The following is a 22,677-nucleotide window of genomic DNA, read 5'->3' on the forward strand; positions in this document are numbered from 1 at the left end:
CGGATCGGGTGCGCTTGGAATCTTAGAATTCATCTTGTGACACGCTCACTGATTGGTTACTAAATTTGCGTTACTTTTGCATGGTTTTTAACGCGATTCGAAATACTTTTAAGTGTACATAGTAACGCGTTACTTTTGCATTTTAACGTGTTACTTTTGCATTTTAACACATAACTTCTGAATAATATCACCTTTCGAGCTGCCTTGTGTATCTACATGTACGTAGTAAGATCGTCAGAAAATTCGTACTATTTAACGCCTTAATTTATGTCGTTATATTAGCACGGACCGCAACCCATACTTTTCAGAAACATGTGAAAACAAAGAATGAAAAACTCTATACTTTTAAAAATCAATGTTACGAATAGGATTTTTATCAATTGACAAATTGTCTTTGTTCTTTTTTCTTTCTTTTTTTGCGGCATAGCCGTATACTATTCTTTTGGCCCCGGATATGACGCGACAGGTGGCGTAACGGGTCAAGATGAAGTACAAAAAAAAAATGTATGTAATTGGTCAATACGTAGCGGTAAACGCAAAATGCAGATATATGCAGTCAAAAACGAAACAAAGTTAAGATTGAATGCAAGCTGAATAAGTGGATGTATCAGTTCAAATGACACATTCATAAAAAAATATATTCCTTATTCAAATGCAGTTCTAGTTCTAGTCTATTATCACCAAAAATGATTCTTGAAAACAGATATAATTTTGTTATGCGTGCTGAAACGCTGGGTGGCCAAAGATTCCAAAATAACAAAGCCACTGCAACATCACTAACTTCCAGAAGGCACAACTTTGTCGATATTCAAAGAGCCATGGCACCCTGTATGTTCCCCGGGCGGTACCGGACCAACGGCTCGAATGGGCTGTAATTAGTATCACCGTTGAAAGTTCACACTCACAGTGCTCTTGGCCTCGTTCGGGTGAGTTTAGCCTATTCAGCTGTTTGCTTCCTCATTCGAGTGTCATTCAACATGACCTGTCAGACATTGCAAAGACACAGTCTGGAGAAAATGACAAGAAACCACGAAATTCCTCGTCTAAACTTAAGGTGCATTACCCAGACTCAACAGGTAATCGTAAAATGGCGTCAGTCTTCATATGTTATTTTAGTGATACAGATAGAAATGTATTTATCCCGCAACTACCACCGCAGTGTCGGAATGCACCCACCATATAGGGCTATAGTTTTCAATCGATCGCCTGCGATGGAGCCTTGAAAAACCACTGCGTCCCTCTTCGGTGATGCTAAATATAGAATTTTAGAATAACCTCGTTTTCAAAACGAAACTAGAATTTTGCATATTGTCGTCTGCAAAAGGGACCCAGGTAATGTAAAAGCATAATTTGAAATATAATCTAGCCAGCAATATAATCTAGCCAGCTGACCTGTGATAATTTTGACATTATCAAAATAAGACAATATTTTACCATTTTCATCAAGAATATTTTAATAAGAAGCTCCAATAATTTAAATAACTGTATATTAACGCATAAGCCCAATCATCTACAAGGCAGAAAGGGAGCATATTATTTTAGTTCGGTTGATAACATTAATATGATAATTGAGTACTTTTACCTTTACAAACTCAAGAACCTCGTAGAATGGGTCAATGGCATCACAAAAAGACACCTTTTTTTTTTTAAAAAAGTTCATATTTCTTTCAAAAAACATTTCTGTTGTTTGTAAATCGACAGACCAGATTAAAATATGCTGAAATAAATCTGCATAAACTTACATTTGCCATATTAACTTAGAATCATACATTTGAAGAGCGTACAAAAAAAAGTTCCTACTGCCGCTAAAACACGTGTTATGTCAATGCGGGAGGTGAGTGGGGAACTCGCTTATGATTCACATCATCAGAGACCTATATACAATGCAAACACATGTTTTCAGTTCCATGTCCTTGTATTGACTGACAAATATATCTTTTTTTATTTAGAGAATTCTAGCAAGGGGGATAACTCATACAATACGAGTTACAAATTATCTCCCCCTAGACCACACTGTCACAATTATGTAATCTCATCACACCCATACTACCATATACATGTACACAACACACGGAAGTAAACAATGGTAAAGGAAAGATCCCCAGCGCAGTGCATTTCTGTGCATATGAACCCTATTTGATCAAAACCATCCTTGGGGTAAGGGGAATAGATTTTGCATAAACAGTGACTCTGGCCCCTTGGGGCGGGGCCCAATTATAGTGGAAATAGAGGGAAAATCCTTTAAATCGCTGTTAGTTATCAAGCTATATATGGAATCGAACCCAATTTATTCTGATATCCACCCAATATTTTGGCATGTCATCTGAACAACATATTGACATGTCAACCCAACATATTGACATGTCAACCCAACATAATGACATGTCAACCCTATATAATAACATACATTTTACATCGGGATTAAAAATTGTACAAATGGTTGGGCTGACCCCCCTGGGGGCTGAGGGGCGGGGCCAAAAGAGGTCAATTTGGCTAAATTGATATAAACAACTAAGTTACTAACTCTATGGTTTTACTACAACATTATTTGAAAAATTTCATAAAAAATGTGTCAAATCAATATTTCAGTACTATGGTTTAATGTTCTAGATACATACTGGTTCCACAAATGTACCAAGTTTGAAGATAATTGGTATGTCATGTATATAACTTAAGGTAATTAAAGCAGGGCTTCAGTTCAGGATGAGGACTTTGTTTCTTTTGATGCATTTAGGGTCAGATATGCCAGCATATCAAGGGAGACAATCTGCTGTAAAGGGAGAACCACTTAATGAAAGTTGGCAACTTGCTGTAAATTGGAAATTTCTCTGCAGCAACTTTCTATTTTGATTATTAATACTCATCAGTTATTAGTCTGATCTGGATAACAAAATGGCAGATAGGTGACCATCTTGGATTTTCACAGTTGAAGAATGTTATCGCTATGTCTTGAAATTTACTGGAGGGATATTTCTCAAACTTTACATATAAGTTCTCCTTGGTCCTTATTGGTGTCCATTGAATTTTAAGTCTTATTGGGAATTAGGAAAATGGCTGACAGGTGGTCATCTTTTATTTTGACAGTCAAAATTAGTTTATTGCTATTTCTTGAAAAGAACTACATGTAGATGGATATTCTCCAAACTTCATACGTGGGTTCCTCTTGATCTCTAGTACTTGTGCCAATTCAATTTTGAGTTTGATAAGGAAAATAAATTAAAATGGCAACAAGAAACCTTCTTAGATTTTTGCCTTTGATTCCTTTCAGACAACACTTTTTCACTAGCCCTCCACCTCTGGGTCCAAGTTCGAAACCTACGTGGGGCAGTTGCCAGGTACTGACTGTAGGCCAGTGGCTTTTCTCCGGGTTGCTCTGGCTTTCCTCCACCTCCAAAACCTGGCACATCCTTAAATGACCCTGGCTGTTGATAGGAAAAATCTGTTGAGAGGATTTTTAAAGGAAATATCTGTTGAGAGGATTTTATAGGACTTATCTAGATCATTTAATGGTTGGTGCTAAAATTCCTCTCAGAAATTTTCCTTGCTGAAGCATGGGAACCTTTTTTTCACATCAGACAGATATATACTTAAAAGCTTTTATAATGGCGTATGGATAACACAAGAGGCTGTCCAAATGAGAAGTCAATACTTAAATACATGCTGTAAGCTCGTTAAGTGTATTGTAATTAAACACTATATACCAACATTCTTTTCAGAAATATTCTCTTAAATCTCTCTTACATTTATGTAGGTTTCACTTGTTATGTCTTAACAGGAAAAGAGGAAAAGATGGGAAAAGTAGAGAAGAAATGAGTCATGAATTAAACCCAGGAAGATAATTTAGTGGTGGGTGTCAAGATCTCATTGTGAGCGCTGCAGGCCCTCTTGGTCTCTTGTTTTCTGTTTGAGGTCTTCGTAATGTGTATGTCTCTTTTCAGGTATAAAAGAAACAATTCAATATGGCCACAAAACAAGTAGTCACAGAAAATGAAGAGGAAGCCATTGGTGCCCAAAATGAGTTGGCCTTGCATCTGGATGATGGACTTAAGGAGGAAGAGTTTGTTAAGTTGAAGAATCTGTTTAGAGGTTGTCCTCTTACTTCAAGACAACATGAGAATATTAAAACTATGGCAGATCTATTTCAACAACTTGAGAACGATAAGAAGATATCTGTGGGAAACTACAAGTTTTTTACAGTAAAATTGGAAAAAATTCATCCTAGGCTGGCTACTAAAGTGCAAGAAATGGAGAAACAAATTCAAGATATCCTGAATGGAGGTAAAGGCTTTTCACTGACATAAACAGTAAAAATATCTAAATTGATATTGACAATGAAGATTTTATAATTCATATTTTAAAAGTATAAATATAAGTTTTTAGGTCATCTAACCTCTAACCCCAACCCAAAGGGTTGGGATGACCTATAGTCATTGTGCTTCATCCATCTTCATCAGCCGTGTATAAACTTTCAAAATTTAAACTTCTAAAATTTCACATGTGGGATTCAGCTCTAACTTAGCTGAAAGGGTCCCTAGATGGACTGACAAAATGTTGTATTCTTTGGGTCAATCCAAAATCCAAGATGGCTGCCATCTTGAAGCCAACATTTTAAACGTCTTCTCCAATAACACTGTTACTATAAAGCTGAAAATTGGTGGGATTGTTAAGGAAGGGGAGCGAACAAAGTGACATTATTTTTGGCCATGTAAAAGTTTCCTACATTGCAGCCATGGTAGCAATTTTGAAACATGATTGCGCAGTCATGGTTTTCAATGTCACTGCCGGTGTGCTTTCGCAATCATTGATTCCACTTGTTGTTAAAGGGATAATAAAGGGGTGAGAGCAATATAGCAGAAATAGAAATTAATCCTATAAATTGCTACTTAAAGTCCTGAACCGGTGATCAAATTTGGTCAGTAGCATTAGATAATGAAAACGATCCATTGTTGTATTTATAAATAGCCTCCCTTGAGTTCAGGTCTGGAGGTATGGTACCAATGCAGTAGGGAAAGTAGATGTTATTTCTTCTTTAAATCAGTTCCAGTACTGATCGAACCACTGAATGGATCAAATTTTATCTACAGCATCCTTGGATGATATAGGAACTGAATGTTTTTTATTATCATAAGTTTAGTCCTTTTGAACAGAATTTTCTTTTAGTCACATTTGTACTACCTATAGATTAAGCTGGAGTTAGTTAAAGGAAATTGTTGGATTTCCTTGTGTGGTACCGAGACAGAGGTGGATCCCAAAATCAGAAATATTTATGATTTTTTTTTCATAAATTTTATGATTTATGCAATATCAAGGCATACCATCCAGGCTCCTTAGGCCTTCTGGGTAAAATCAATTTCAGCTATTTTAGTTTGTATCAACTTTTTCTTCTGCTTTTTAAGGTAATCCCTCTGTCATGGATGTCCCAGCAGCCAGCACAAGTCCCGCCCAAGGTTAGTTTAACGGCTGTAGTTTTTCTCGGGCCTTTTATATCAATGTGCAGATGTGTTAACAGAACTTGATTCTTAGTTCTGTGAGATTTATTGGCTAGTCCTGTACCAGTAATATGACTACATAGTCCTGTACCAGTAATGTGACTGGATAGTCCTGTACCAGTAATGTGACTGACTTGATAATCCTGTATCAGTAATGTGACTGGATAGTTCTGTACCAGTGATGTGACTGGATAGTCCTGTACCAGTAATGTGACTGAATAGTCCTGTACCAGTAATGTGACTGACTGGATAGTCCTGTATCAGTAATGTGACTGGATAGTTCTGTACCAGTAATGTGACTGAATAGTCCTGTACCAGTAATGTGACTGAATAGTCCTGTACCAGTAATGTGACTGGATAGTCCTGTACCAGTATTGTGACTGGATAGTCATGTTCCTGTAATGTGACTGGATAGTCCTGTTCCTGTAATGTGACTTGATATTCCTGTATCTGTAATGTGGCTGGATAGTCCTGTACAGTAATGTGACTGGATAGTCCTGTACCAGTAATGTGACTGGATAGTCCTGTACTTGTAATGTGACTGGATGGTCCTGTACCAGTAATGTGACTGGATGGTCCTGTACCAGTAATGTGACTTGATAGTCCTGTACCAGTAATGTGACTAGATAGTCCTGCACCAGTAATGTGACTTGATAGTCCTGTACCAGTAATGTGACTGGATATTCCTGTACCAGTAATGGATAGTCCTGTACCAGTAATGTGACTGGATAGTCCTGTATCAGAAATATTAATGTGACTGGATAGTTATGTACCAGTAATGTGACTGAATAGTCCTGTACCAGTAATGTGACTGGATAGTCCTGTACCAGTAATGTGACTGGATAGTCGTGTACCAGTAATGTGACTGGATAGTCGTGTACCAGTAATGTGACTGGATAGTCGTGTACCAGTAATGTGACTGGATAGTTCTGTACCAGTAATGTGATTAGATACTCCTGTACCAGAAATGTGACTGGATAGTCCTGTACCAGTAATGTGATTAGATACTCCTGTACCAGTAATGTGACTGTATAGTCCTGTACCTGTAATGTGACTGGATAGACCTGTACCAGTAATGTGACTGGATAGTCCTGTACCAGTAATGTGACTAGATAGTCCTGTACCAGTAATGTGACTGACTGGATAGTCCTGTATCAGTAATGTGACTGGATAGTCCTGTACAGTAATGTGATTCGATAGTCCTGTACCAGTAATGTGACTGACTGGATAGTCCTGTATCAGTAATGTGACTGGATAGTCCTGTACCAGTAATGTGACTAGATAGTCCTGTACCAGTCATGTGACTTGATAGTCCTGTACCAGTAATGTTACTGACTTGATAATCCTGTATCAGTAATGTGACTGGATAGTTCTGTACCAGTGATGTGACTCGATAGTCCTGTACCAGTAATGTGACTGGATAGTCCTGTACCTGTAATGTGACTGGATAGACCTGTACCAGTAATGTGACTGGATAGTCCTGTACCAAAAATGTGACTGGATAGACCTGTACCAGTAATGTGACTGGATAGTGCTGTACCAGTAATGTGACTGACTGGATAGTCCTGTATCAGTAATGTGACTGACTGGATAGTCCTGTATCAGTAATGTGACTGACTGGATAGACCTGTATCAGTAATGTGACTGGATAGTCCTGTACCAGTAATGCGACTGAATAGTCCTGTACCAGTAATGTGACTGACTGGATAGTCCTGTATCAGTAATGTGACTGGATAGTCCTGTACCAGTAATGTGACTGAATAGTCCTGTACCAGTAATGTGACTGAATAGTCCTGTACCAGTAATGTGACTGGATAGTCCTGTACCAGTATTGTGACTGGATAGTCATGTTCCTGTAATGTGACTGGATAGTCCTGTTCCTGTAATGTGACTTGATATTCCTGTATCTGTAATGTGGCTGGATAGTCCTGTACAGTAATGTGACTGGATAGTCCTGTACCAGTAATGTGACTGGATAGTCCTGTACCAGTAATGCGACTGGATAGTCCTGTACCAGTAATGTGACTGGATAGTCCTGTACCAGTAATGTGACTGGATAGTCCTGTACCAGTAATGTGACTCGATAGTCCTGTACCAGTAATGTGACTCGATAGTCCTGTACCAGTAATGTGACTTGATAGTCCTGTACCAGTAATGTGACTCGATAGTGCTGTACCAGTAATGTGACTGGATAGTTCTGTACCAGTAATGTGACTGGATAGTCCTGCAACAGTAGTGTGACTCAATAGTCCTGTACCAGTAATGTGACTCGATAGTCCTGTACCAGTAATGTGACTTGATAGTCCTGTACCAGTAATGTGACTCTATAGGCCTGTACCAGTAATGTGACTGGATAGTCCCGTACCAGTAATGTGACTGGATAGTCCTGTAACAGTAATGTGACTCAATAGTCCTGTACCAGTAATGTGACTCGATAGTCCTGTACCAGTAATGTGACTTGATAGTCCTGTACCAGTAATGTGACTCGATAGGCCTGTACCAGTAATGTGACTGGATAGTCCTGTACCTATAATGTGACTCGATAGTCCTGTACCAGTAATGTGACTTGATAGTCCTGTACCAGTAATGTGACTGGATAGACCTGTACCAGTAATGTGACTGGATAGTCCTGTACCAGTAATGTGACTGACTGGATAGTCCTGTATCAGTAATGTGACTGGATAGTCCTGTACCAGTAATGTGACTGAATAGTCCTGTACCAGTAATGTGACTGGATAGTCCTGTACCAGTATTGTGACTGGATAGTCATGTTCCTGTAATGTGACTGGATAGTCCTGTTCCTGTAATGTGACGTGATATTCCTGTATCTGTAATGTGGCTGGATAGTCCTGTACAGTAATGTGACTGGATAGTCCTGTACCAGTAATGTGACTGGATAGTCCTGTACCTGTAATGTGACTGGATGGTCCTGTACCAGTAATGTGACTGACTTGATAATCCTGTATCAGTAATGTGACTGGATAGTTCTGTACCAGTAATGTGACTGGATAGTCCTGTACCTGTAATGTGACTGGATAGACCTGTACCAGTAATGTGACTGGATAGTCCTGTACCAGTAATGTGACTGGATAGACCTGTACCAGTAATGTGACTGGATAGTACTGTACCAGTAATGTGACTGACTGGATAGTCCTGTATCAGTAATGTGACTGACTGGATAGTCCTGTATCAGTAATGTGACTGGATAGTCCTGTACCAGTAATGTGACTGAATAGTCCTGTACCAGTAATGTGACTGACTGGATAGTCCTGTATCAGTAATGTGACTGGATAGTCCTGTACCAGTAATGTGACTGAATAGTCCTGTACCAGTAATGTGACTGAATAGTCCTGTACCAGTAATGTGACTGGATAGTCCTGTACCAGTATTGTGACTGGATAGTCATGTTCCTGTAATGTGACTGGATAGTCCTGTTCCTGTAATGTGACTTGATATTCCTGTATCTGTAATGTGGCTGGATAGTCCTGTACAGTAATGTGACTGGATAGTCCTGTACCAGTAATGTGACTGGATAGTCCTGTACCTGTAATGTGACTGGATGGTCCTGTACCAGTAATGTGACTGGATGGTCCTGTACCAGTAATGTGACTGGATGGTCCTGTACCAGTAATGTGACTTGATAGTCCTGTACCAGTAATGTGACTAGATAGTCCTGCACCAGTAATGTGACTTGATAGTCCTGTACCAGTAATGTGACTAGATAGTCCTGCACCAGTAATGTGACTAGATAGTCCTGTACCAGTAATGTGACTCGATAGTCCTGTACCAGTAATATGACTTGATAGTCCTGTACCAGTAATGTGACTGGATAGTCCTGTACCAGTAATATGACTGGATAGTCCTGCACCAGTACTGTGACTGGATAGTCCTGTACCGGTAATGTGACTGGATAGTCCTGTACCAGTAATATGACTGGATAGTCTTGCACCAGTACTGTGACTGGATAGTCCTGTACCGGTAATGTGACTGGATAGTCCTGTACCAGTAATGTGACTTGATAGTCCTGTACCAGTAATGTGGCTCGATAGTCCTGTACCGGTAATGTGACTTGATAGTCCTGTACCAGTAATGTGACTCGATAGTCCTGTACCAGTAATGTGACTGGATAGTTCTGTACCAGTAATGTGACTGGATAGTCCTGTAACAGTAATGTGACTCAATAGTCCTGTACCAGTAATGTGACTCGATAGTCCTGTACCAGTAATGTGACTTGATAGTCCTGTACCAGTAATGTGACTCTATAGGCCTGTACCAGTAATGTGACTGGATAGTCCCGTACCAGTAATGTGACTGGATAGACCTGTACCAGTAATGTGACTGGATAGTCCTGTACCAGTAATGTGACTGACTGGATAGTCCTGTATCAGTAATGTGACTGGATAGTCCTGTACCAGTAATGTGACTGAATAGTCCTGTACCAGTAATGTGACTGGATAGTCCTGTACCAGTATTGTGACTGGATAGTCATGTTCCTGTAATGTGACTGGATAGTCCTGTTCCTGTAATGTGACGTGATATTCCTGTATCTGTAATGTGGCTGGATAGTCCTGTACAGTAATGTGACTGGATAGTCCTGTACCAGTAATGTGACTGGATAGTCCTGTACCTGTAATGTGACTGGATGGTCCTGTACCAGTAATGTGACTGACTTGATAATCCTGTATCAGTAATGTGACTGGATAGTTCTGTACCAGTAATGTGACTGGATAGTCCTGTACCTGTAATGTGACTGGATAGACCTGTACCAGTAATGTGACTGGATAGTCCTGTACCAGTAATGTGACTGGATAGACCTGTACCAGTAATGTGACTGGATAGTACTGTACCAGTAATGTGACTGACTGGATAGTCCTGTATCAGTAATGTGACTGACTGGATAGTCCTGTATCAGTAATGTGACTGGATAGTCCTGTACCAGTAATGTGACTTGATAGTCCTGTACCAGTAATGTGACTCGATAGTCCTGTACCAGTAATGTGACTGGATAGTCCTGTACCAGTAATAAGACTTGATAGTCCTGCACCAGTAATGTGACTCGATAGTCCTGTACCAGTAATATGACTGGAAAGTCCTCTGCCAGTGATGTGACTGGATAGTCCTGTACCAGTAATGTGACTTGATAGTCCTGTACCAGTAATGTGACTTGATAGTCCTTACCAGTAATGTGACTCGATAGTCCTGTACCAGTAATGTGACTTGATAGTCCTGTACCAGTAATGTGACTCGATAGTCCTGTAACAGTAATGTGACTGGATAGTCCTGTACCTATAATGTGACTCGATAGTCCTGTACCAGTAATGTGACTTGATAGTCCTGTACCAGTAATGTGACTGGATAGACCTGTACCAGTAATGTGACTGGATTGTCCTGTACCAGTAATGTGACTGACTGGATAGTCCTGTATCAGTAATGTGACTGGATAGTCCTGTACCAGTAATGTGACTGGATAGTCCTGTACCAGTATTGTGACTGGATAGTCATGTTCCTGTAATGTGACTGGATAGTCCTGTTCCTGTAATGTGACTTGATATTCCTGTATCTGTAATGTGGCTGGATAGTCCTGTACAGTAATGTGACTGGATAGTCCTGTACCAGTAATGTGACTGGATAGTCCTGTACCTGTAATGTGACTGGATGGTCCTGTACCAGTAATGTGACTGGATGGTCCTGTACCAGTAATGTGACTTGATAGTCCTGTACCAGTAATGTGACTGGATAGTCCTGTACCAGTAATGTGACTAGATAGTCCTGTACCAGTAATGTGACTCGATAGTCCTGTACCAGTAATATGACTTGATAGTCCTGTACCAGTAATGTGACTTGATAGTCCTGTACGAGTAATGTGACTGGATAGTCCCGTACCAGTAATGTGACTGGATAGTCCCGTACCAGTAATGTGACTGGATAGTCCTGTAACAGTAATGTGACTCAATAGTCCTGTACCAGTAATGTAACTCGATAGTCCTGTACCAGTAATGTGACTTGATAGTCCTGTACCAGTAATGTGACTAGATAGGCCTGTACCAGTAATGTGACTGGATAGTCCTGTACCTATAATGTGACTGGATAGTCCTGTACCAGTTATATGTATGTGTATTGATAAGTCAGAAAACAAGTGATCATAAAATTCTGGTAAAGATCCATGCATTAGACATATTTAGACATAGATTTGTTACAATTACAGTATTAGTATTTATTACCTGCACAAAATAATTTGCATTGAACTCTGACATTTGCATTTTACTTAGCTACTTATTAGTCCCCTGCCATTTGAAAAACGGGGGGACTATAGGTTTACCCTCCGTCCGTCCGTCTGTCTGTCTGTCATGCAATAGTTGTCCTGACAACTCCTTCTAAAGTACTTTTTTCGAAAAACCAATTTTCAAAATGGCCGCCGACTTCTCATTGGTTGAGACTTGTCCGGACAACTCCTTCTAAAGTACTACTCCGATTTTAATGAAACTTGGTATACATGATCAGTATAACATGTAGTTGTGCATCCCACATTTAAAAAAAAAAAATCATTTTTCAAAATGGATGCTGGCTTCTTATTGGTTGAGGCTTGTCCGGACAACTCCTCCTAAAGTCCTACTCCGATTTTAACGAAACTTGGTATATATGATCAGTATAACATGTAGTTGTACATCCCACATTTTTTTTTTTTTTAAATTCATTTTTCAAAATGGATGCTGGCTTCTCATTGGTTGAGGCTTGTCCGGACAACTCCTCCTAAAGTCCTACTCCGATTTTAACGAAACTTGGTATACATGATCAGTATAACATGTAGTTGTGCATCCTACATTTTTTTTTTCGAAAAACCAATTTTCAAAATGGCCGCTGACTTCTCATTGGTTGAGGCGTGTCAGGACAATCCTAAAGTACTACTTCGATTTTAACGAAACTTGGCATACGTGATCAGTATAACACGTAGTTTCAAAAATGGAAAATAAATAGTTGCACTCCTGGTTCAGGCAGGAGACTTTGTATTGCTGTTGCAATACTATCCATCCTTTTTAATAATATGATTTTCTTATTTTACAGAAGTCCATGCTGATCTACAACCCATGATAAGTGAGTTTTGTTCATGCAACATATTCCTAAAATCTGGGACCACAACTACTAACATATTTAAAATATAGGATTATACATCAATAATTTTTACATCAGAGGATGCATGCTGACGTCGGATTTATCTCCTGCATAATTCAAATCAAATCTGTCTCAGTTTCATGTTCCACTTTAATACAGTACAGTACCTAGTGGCAGCAATCACATGATGGGTCATGATCATAGTCTGGTGAAATAATTTTATTGTATCATTCACAGTCCAGTGTATGATATGAATTTGTATTTTAAAATATTTCAGTTGAAAAGGGCACCTGTAAAATATATACTGTAGTCATAACAATAAATAATTTTTAAAAGGGTGCATATAAAATATATAGTCATATATAATTTTGAAAAGGGTACGTTTGAATAAAGTTATATCAATATATGGTTTTTGAAAGGGTGCATATAAAATATAGCCATATAGATATGATTTTTTCTAAAAGGATATCTTTAAAATATATAGTCATATATCAATATATAAATGGAATGAAATATCAGTTACTAGAACATGAACCCTGTGGCCTTGTCATCAGGTCCTACACTGCAGGCAGTGTAATGGAACGGAGGAAAGGATTTGAATTTGACGTTTAGATAACTGGGAAAAAGGCAGTGTGTATGTGCCTAGTACATGGTCATCTGTCCATTAGCTGTCATCATTTTCTTGGTTCAAATCAGTTTAATAACTTTTAACTTAAGTCATGAGCAGCTAGATGAAAGGGGTGTGTTCTTTAAACAGAAAGTGTGGACGTTCTGTCAGCAGTGGGGTGTGGCTTGTAATGAGAAGTAAGGAAATCTATTTCCTTTCATAAGAATAGAGGGCTTTCTGGTAAGGAGGACTACATTTTGTATAAAGGGGTATATGAACACATTGGAAATGGATTCTCAAATTTGATCTGTAACAACTTCAGGGTAAAGGGACTGTATGTAAATGGTGGGGGTGTACCCTCTGTCAAAGGGATGGAGCCCTATATGGGGAGATCGGAAACTTACAGGCAGCCATCTTGATTTTTGGGTGTGAAAGCTATATATATATTATAAGTTACATTATGTGAGATAACACTTACATATGTACCTGTCTTGTGACTCTAGAATCATGATTTCAACACTATAATGGCTGTTCCAAAAAAATTCATTTTTTAAATCTATTCCATGGGAGGGTGATCTATATTTGTCAAAACAGGGACCACTGCGAGATGTGATTTAATTAGGGCCTACTATTAGAGATACAGGTTTTTATGTACCCATCAAACTTGTATATTGTTCTGCCCCGCAGTGCTCTTGTTAATTATACATGTACTGATGTAGTACAAATGTAGGGGAGAAAAACCCTTTTAAATCTCGGACATGACAAAACATCTGTGAACAGTTTAAAATTGAAGGCTGGTAAAGGTTATATACAATTACCGGTAAAGACTCCTATTGGTGTTCCCTGTCAGTTTCACTGCATGAACATTTCTCTTTTTTCTCTTTTTTTTCTTATACAGAAAGAACAAAAGAAAAGATCAAACGAGAAATAGAGCAGAAAAAGAAAAAATTCCTTGAGACCAAAGCTTTCCTCGATGCTCAAAACAAGCTCCAAAAGAACAGAGTTCTAGTTATCAAGGGAAACACAGGAGATGGCAAAACGTCTACCGCCATTCAACTCCTACACTGGCTGGTCGAGGAGCAGCAATGCAGACAGCCCCTTCAGCTTCATGAAATTACGAAATTAGATTTATTGGCTCCAAACTCTCATCTGATTACTTTCATTGATAATATTTTTGGTGAGAATGATGTTGGTAGAAAGGATGTAGAAGATTGGAATAGAAGAATTACAGATGTAGAAACACTTTTTGATGGTGAACAAATTCAAGCCAATTTTTTGCTCATTACAGTTCGTAATGAAATATTCAATACTTTGAAACAATCTTCTATAGGAGCAGTTTTCACTGAAGATAACATCATTGATCTGAGCTCAGGTAAGTACAGAATTGCAGAAGAAAAAAAGGCACTTTTAGAGATGTATAAGCCAGAAAATTTCTCATGGACTGAGGGAGAAATAGAAAACATTCTATCTTATGCACCAAATATTGGATTCCCACAATGTTGTCAGCTTTTCTGCAAGTCTGTGAAATTGCAAGATAGACGAGTTGAATTTTTTGAGAAACCTCTCCAATTTTTTATGGATGCGTTGCTGAAGTTACCAGAATGTTCTGCCATTTTGTTTCTATTCCTCAATGACGGGGAGATAAAGGTAACAGATCTAGACCCAAATGGTGATAAAGTAAACAAAACATTGTTAGAGGAAGCTTTTGATATTAATTTGGTTGATGGTGAAGATGACAGAACTACAATGTCATGTAAGAAAAAAATAGGATTTGTGAAAGAAAATTTAGAAAGATTACAAGGATTTTTGGTAAGAAAGGAGAAATATCAATTGTCTGGTGATGAAGTGTACAGATTTGATCATAACTCTATATATGTCACAGTAGCTCTTCTATATGGAAACAAAACACCAGTTGGTTACATTGAGAATTGTCCCACGAAATTCCTCAGTTTTCTAACAACCTCAAAAACATCATCAAACATGGTTGTGATATCAGCTGATCATTATCCATATATGTGTGAACGTCTACACAGAGAGTTTGTCTGTGAGAAGAGATATTATGGTACTAACATTGGATCTCTAGATGTGTGGAAAGATAGCATATTTCTAGAAAAAATTGTCAGGATTTTTAATGAGAGAGGAGTTAATAAAGTAACTCTGTTTAATAAAGCATGCTACTTTGCTGCTGAAGAATGTGCTTTATATCTCCTGGAGGAAGGAGTCAAACCTGACAAGGACACACCATTGTGGTCATTGTTTACAAGAGGTGATGTGTATGGTAAGGGAGATGTGGATGTTCTTAGGAAGGTTTTTACACACTTGAGTGATGAGGTCAAGCTTGATTTGTTAAATAAAGCATGTCTTTCTGGCTCAGAAGAATGTGCTTTATATCTTCTATGTGAGGGAGTCAAACCTGACGAGAACACACGTTGGTGGTCATTGATTACAAGGGGTGATGTATGGTATGGTAAAGGAGATGTGGATATACTGAAGAAAGTTGTAAAATACTTGAATGATGAGATAAAACTGGATTTGTTAAATAAAGCGTGTGCCTCTAATTCAGAAGAATGCACTTTACATCTTTTGTGTGAGGGAGTCGAACCTGACAAGGACATAGATTGGTGGTCATGGATTACAAGAGGTGATGGGGAGAATGGTAAGGGAGATGTGGAGGCATGTAAGAAAGTTGTGAAATACTTGAATGATGAGGTTAAACTTGACCTGTTAAATAAAGCTTGTCGTTCTGGTTCAAAAGAATGTGCTTTATTTCTTCTGAGTGAGGGAGTCGAACTTGACAGGAACACAGATTGGTGGTCATTGATAACCGGAGGTGAGAAGGATGGTAAGGGAGATGTGGATATACTTCAGAAAGTTGCTATATACCTGGATGATAACAGAAGATATCACTTGTTACTTGAGGCATTTCATTCTGGTTCAGAAGAATGTGCTTTATACCTTCTGTGTAAGGAAATCAAACCTGACAATTACGCACAGTTGTGGTCATGGATTACAAGAGTGGGGTATGATTGGAGAGAGAGTGATTGGAGAGAGAGAGATAGGGGAAAGAGATATTGGAGAGATAGTTATGAGAGTGATGAAGATTCATTTAAAGAATATATTATACATAAATTCTTATACGATCGGCAAACACGTTACTTGTTGAATGAAGGTGGTCATGTTAAGGGAGATGTGGATGTTCTTAAGAAAGTTTTGAAATACTTGAATGCTGAGGAAAAACTTTACTTGTTAAATAAAGCATGTCATTCTGGTTCAGAAGAATGTGCTTTGTATCTTCTGTGTGAGGGAGTCATACCTGACGAGAACACAGATTGGTGGTCATTGATTACCGGAGGTGGTCATGTTAAGGGAGATGAGGATGTTCTTCAGAAAGTTGTGAAATACTTGAATGACAAGCAAAAACTTTTCTTGTTAAATAAAGCATGTCGTTCTGGTTCAGAAGAATGTGCTTTATATCTTCTGTGTGAGGGAGTCAAACCTTATAAGGACATACTGTTACATGTGGCGGAGGGTGGGAATGTGAACCTGTTCCGTAACCTACTGAAGTATGACGTCACTCTAACAGTCAGGGATAATGCCAATAACAATGTCCTACATGCGGCGTGTGAGCAGGAAAGGAAAGAGATGGTGGCAATGCTGTGTGAAGATTATCCACACTTGCTACATGACACTAATCATGCAGGACAAACCCCGCTCCATGTTGTTGTTCCAGACAGTGGAAAGAACTGTACTTAAATCCTTGTGTGGAGTTGAGGACGAACAACACAAGTGTGCGACAGAAGATGGTCGTGTGATACATAGGTGTTGTGTGTGTATAGTCAGTACATGTCAGTTAGTGGACGCATATGTGTGGGATGTAGCACAGGTGCCTGACTCGTTTTATAAAATAATAACATATAGAGTACATATAATGCTCATTTATATGTACTCTATATGTTATTATTTTATAAAACGAGTCAGGCACCTGTGGATGTAGATCATTCGGGTGACATGTCAAAAAATATGGTTAGAATTCCTTACGAACGGTTATGACAATATTATACACAAGTGCTGTTTGGGAAAATGCTTCTAGTTTATTTGTGTGGGAAATACCCAGCACTGACCACAGCTGTAGAACATAACTGGTGGATTGTTACATGTGAGTTGTATGATGGGACACAGGAAGATGTGTGTTTATTTGTGCGGGTCTATCCCACATTAGATGTTTGAGATTTGTCGATCCAATTTCTATATATATTACGCTGATTAGGTCTGTTAGATGTTTGAGATTTGTTGATCCTCTGTAAATGTCTATATATTACACCGGACTAGTTCCATTAGATGTTGGAGATTTGTTGATCCTATTTATAAGAGCGCAGCTCTAGGGCGCCGAAGGCGCCCGAGCGAAGCTCTCTAAATACTGGAAAACAGTACCTCCAACAAGAGTTGCCTCCCTTCCCATACATACGAACAAAGAAAATCGTATGGTCCAAAAAACCGGTACCGGAATGGCTCAAAACCGGATGTAGTAAAAATCTTGAACAATATCAACACCAAAGTCTCTCTATAGTGTTTTAACATTAGTGATATATGTCTTTTGTTCTCAGATGAAAAATAAATAACAAAACAGCGGTATGTTTTCGCTTTTATTTTTATCATGTCGTCCGTAACCGATCGGGAATTACCGAATGTCATCGTCTCCATTTACGTCTGACCTATACAGTGTACACAACAAGACATGCGAGTATGTTGGAATTAAACTCAGTATAGGGTCCTTGTAATTATTTTTGTATGTGGTTCCAATCTGATCTGATCAAAGGTAGGCATTTGCCGATAACACTGTTTTATGATCGATTCTATCGTAAATATTTAGGCCGCCTTGTCGATTTATTTTCTCAGCGTTAACGTTAGGCTTACGTCACAGGCACTTGATTTACATTGTAAACAATAACATGCCGAAAGACAACTAGGCTAGGCATATGCATTGGAAACAAGTGCCTATCGGTTACGTCCCAGCTTTTGTATTGTTAGTTACAGATGAAACGATGTGTCTGGCTCGCATTGTTTATTATAAGTAGAAGTAGGTTAAAACGTTATATTATCTACAGCACATGGGGCTATAGAAACCATTTAAAATGTGTCCGAGTAATATAGGCCTACTATGCTACTGTATAGTGTTATATAAAGCCCATGTGATAACCCTAGATTTTCATCATTTATGAAATGCAGGCTTAGTACATGTGTAGTTAGTCTACATTAGTCATCAGAAATAAACATAGATCAACATGGCAAATATGTAGGTTGTACCAAAAAAATGATTGAATTTTAAATGAAATTTATCTGAAAAATAATTCTTTGCAATGTTTATAAAATCATTGTCATATTATACTGTTGAGAGTATTATAGATCAGATTTCTATTGCTAAGTATAGTAACTGTTTATTTCACAAAATATTGCCTAAAATTAATAAAAAGGAAATTTAAAACAATCTTAGATGTTCGAAGTTCCAACACTTCTCCAATGCCTGGCATGTTCTTAAATGACCCTGGCAGTTAATTATATAATGAGACTCAATTTAGAGGGGCATTCCTTCTTTCAGATATCAGAACCATGTACATTTTTTTACTGATGAAATCCACTTTTGAATAGGGAAATGAATCAATGCCAAAATGTACAGAAAAATGACGAATCCTGCAAAAATACTGACTGGCTTTCAAGTAAAAAGTGATATTTTGGTAGGAATAAAGATTTTTTAGGACTTAGAATTTGGAGAATTTGTGTTAATTACCCTGCGAGTCAAACTGTTTGATTTATGTAAATTAAAGATTTACTATTAGGGAAAAAAATCATATTTTCCAATAAGTTTAATTTTGATGACCTAACCGTTGAATTTAAACTAATGAAGGAATGACCCTTGAAAAGAAGTAAACCAAATTTAACCAAATTTATTACAATGTTTATGAACACATAAAACCTTATAAACAACTGCGGTAAATTTCCAAAGCCAGGAAGATTATAGAATTTCTATAATTATTTTGTAATTAATCATAATTATAAAAGGAGAGTAATTGTCTATGGTGTTAACTCTTAGTAGGTTTAACTTAAATTTGCTACAAATTCTGTTTTAGTGGAGACAAGAGAATACATGTATTTACAATCAAAATACATTAACTCGAACTATGATAACTCAAAAACACTGATTATAATTAAATTAAAGTATTTCACTGGTCCAAGTCAAAATCTTTGTTTTTATAGTAATAAAATATATATAAGATAATTCAAAGTTTGACAACTCGAAAAACTTTGATATAAATAACTAAATTTAAACTTTCAATCAGATATTACAAAATTGACAGAACATTATATACTGATGTAATCCCAAAGTTGATTCATATTTTATTTTTAAAGGCGCACAATGTTAACTGTTAAGTGAATTTCTTTTAAAAGTTCTCTATAAACAGATCTTCAAATCATATGTTATAAGTACATGTCCTCGGTCCAAAGCGGTTTTGTCCAAAAATGAGCTGAAGTGACTGAATAACAGTTCAAAATGTTCTATTCCATTCCAAATATATGGTAGAATCAAATATTACACATGGTAGAAGGATCTTCAATTCAAGTCCTTTAAAGTTGATATAATTTAATGCACCTTTGGTCTGTAGTTTTTTTTAAGATGAGGGGATCCGTGTTATTGGTTTACTCTGTTTACTCTGCAGTAATAAGGGAAAATACAAAAACAAATTATATTGAATATTGCTATTGGAAATAACACAAACTTTAATAGAAGTATCAGAATGGGCAATATCTGTGCAATAGTATATGTTTATATATTTATGTATATGTGTATATACATATATATATAGAATAAAACTCGTAGAAACTTTGTGTATCGATTAAATATATATATAAATATATATATTGGCACTATGACTGATCCACAGTGGCCTGAGTAGTGGGACCAAAAAGCGTAAAATTGACGAAACTTCTAAACTTCCAGATATGAAGAAATCAAACATCCTTCATGGATGAAAGAGACTTGATTAAGGCACTTTTCAAAATATTAGGGTTTTTTTCTTTTTTTTTGTTTCCACAGGGTGTCCTGTTCTAGATCTGTTATACCCTATAGGGATGGGTTATTGAAATAATTGTTTAATTCATATCCAGAAATCACACTTTTTGGCCTTATTTAATTTGTTCAATTAATTTATTAAATAAAAGCGAGTTTACAACCATCACTACAAATGTATTTAATAACTGGCGTCAATATTTGTTTAAAGTCCACATTTGACAGTGTTATTGAGTTGCATGCTGTCAGATTGAATTGAAACTGGTGAGGGTACTGATATAATCATATATACTGTTGTACATGCACCTATCCATCATTTAGAGGATTTTTTTCCAGGTTCACCTATTTTGGGGTAAAATAAAAATACTAACAGGTCATTTTGTGAAGTTATGTTAAGATTCACTTTAAACTGTTATAAAAGCAATATTAATCGAATTGAAACCTAAATATCTTTACAGATTCACATATTTTGGCCTCAAAACTGAATTTTGAGAATTTTCATTAAAGTTCAGTTTTCACCCTATCTCAATGTCTCACTGAGTACTTGGTTACTGATATTATTTAATTACTTGAACACTACTCCATAAAGTGAAAAATGTTATTGATAAAGAGGGAAAGATGAGATATAGAATTCTGTATAATTCTTGTTATATTAGGCCTTTTGATGGCTTATCATGATGCATGACCTTGTGATTTTCATAAATCTGCTAATATAATGAAAAAATTTACATATATTACATAAACATATATATATACATATATACAAGGGACAATTAGATTAGCTGTGCTCTTCCAAGGCTTTGCCTTCATTCATATTATATTTACATCTTGTGTTACTATCATTGTTAGGTAACCTGAGACAAAGTCTCAGTTGACCTATTGCAATATCGCCTTTTGTCCGGCATCGTCCATAGTCCGTCCGTTGTAAAAAAAATTACTTTTTCGACTTCTTTTATTTCCAAAACCGCTTAACCAAAGTTAATAAAATTTGGCAGGAAGCTTCAGTGATCAATGGCAAAACAAAATTGTGAATTATATGGTTCCCACCCCTCAAAAGCCTGAGGTGCGGGCCAAAAAGTGTCAAATTGACGAAAATTTCAAAAATCTTCTTCTCAAGACCTAGATAAGGTCGGCTCAAATACTCTTCAAAGATCGAAGAAGATGGAAGGGTCTTAAGGTGCTTTAACAAAAGTGTGAATTTCATGACAATTACATTTGCCTCTAGGAAGGGGATAACATTTACTATACTGATTATACAAGGAAATCTCATTTTTGACTGTCATTTGTTTGATTTCTATTGCAATTCATTCTAACTACGTTAATATTACCAGCATGGGATGACAGCCTGATGGTATGCACATGTTGGCCCTGACTGACTGACCCCCAGGGGTTTATGGGCGGGGCCAAAAACTGTCAAATTAACTGAAATAGTTCAAAACTCAGGTGACCGATAAAGCCTATAAACTATGTATCTTTTGTCATGGTATTTATCTGGTACTTCAGGATTTCATACCCTTTACTTTTTAAACTGAAACTAGTCTAATTGGTGTGAAAATGAAATTGATATAATATTCATGTACAATTGACCCTTGTAATCTTGAAGTCAATGGGGCCTAAAACTTGAGATATCCTGTGTATTTGAGATAATCGAGTATGTCATACATAGATTTCATTCTATCAGGACTATATATTTACCTCGAGTTAAGCAGTGTGTTCGAGTTATCAGAGTTTGAAATAATGAGGTTGGATTGTAATTTTTTTTACTTATTTATTTATTGATGATTTGTTGATCCTAATTTTTGTTTACAATTTTTGTATAACAATTTACTTTTACCTAGACAAAACTTGTCTTATTGATGTGAAAATTAGACTGTAACTTTTCTATGTTTTTAGAATAATACATAATTAACATGTAATAAGGATTGTATCAAGTGTAGTTTTAATACACCTGTAGGTGATATCCATTGTTCCAGCTCTCCATTACTGATCAGTACTGTGAGTATTTACAAGTATATGTATTTTGAGGAAACTTTGGGTAAACTATGACTAACATTAAACTCATAATTATGATTAAAATTATAACCAACACGTTTAAATGATAACTCTGCAAATCCGAGGTCCTGATATTTGGTCTCTGTAAGTACCAGGATAGGGAAGAGTTTTCAAAATAACCATTCCATTGTTCAAATAATTATTGAGATTAGTTGTGAAATTCAAAAATATCGAAAAAGTTATAAAGTAAAAAAAAAATAAGATAATTAGGGTTATCCAGCTGTCAACTGTTGGATAGAAAATAGAACATAGCTGAAAATATGTACATCATATTGCTTCCTGGATGTAATTCCATGTACATGTAATTAGATGTACATGTGTCTATATCGTATATAGCTGTTGTTGTAAAAGTGCCT

At 37.0% G+C, this 22,677-nt stretch overlaps 1 protein-coding gene across 1 annotated transcript; it reads left to right on the forward strand.

Annotated features, from left to right (window-relative positions):
• Window positions 1–809: 809 nt before the first annotated feature.
• On the forward strand, window positions 810–17,834 carry LOC117318533. Its single transcript, XM_033873510.1, has 5 exons — window positions 810–1,076; window positions 3,939–4,278; window positions 5,397–5,447; window positions 12,552–12,581; window positions 14,105–17,834. The coding sequence occupies exons 2-5, from the start codon at window positions 3,960–3,962 to the stop codon at window positions 16,957–16,959; spliced, it is 3,255 nt and encodes a 1,084-aa protein (XP_033729401.1). The 5' UTR covers window positions 810–1,076; window positions 3,939–3,959; the 3' UTR covers window positions 16,960–17,834.
• The last annotated feature ends 4,843 nt before the right edge of the window (window positions 17,835–22,677 follow it).

This window comes from Pecten maximus, unplaced genomic scaffold, assembly GCF_902652985.1.
Source record: "Pecten maximus unplaced genomic scaffold, xPecMax1.1, whole genome shotgun sequence".
Taxonomy (NCBI): Eukaryota; Metazoa; Mollusca; class Bivalvia; order Pectinida; family Pectinidae; genus Pecten; species Pecten maximus.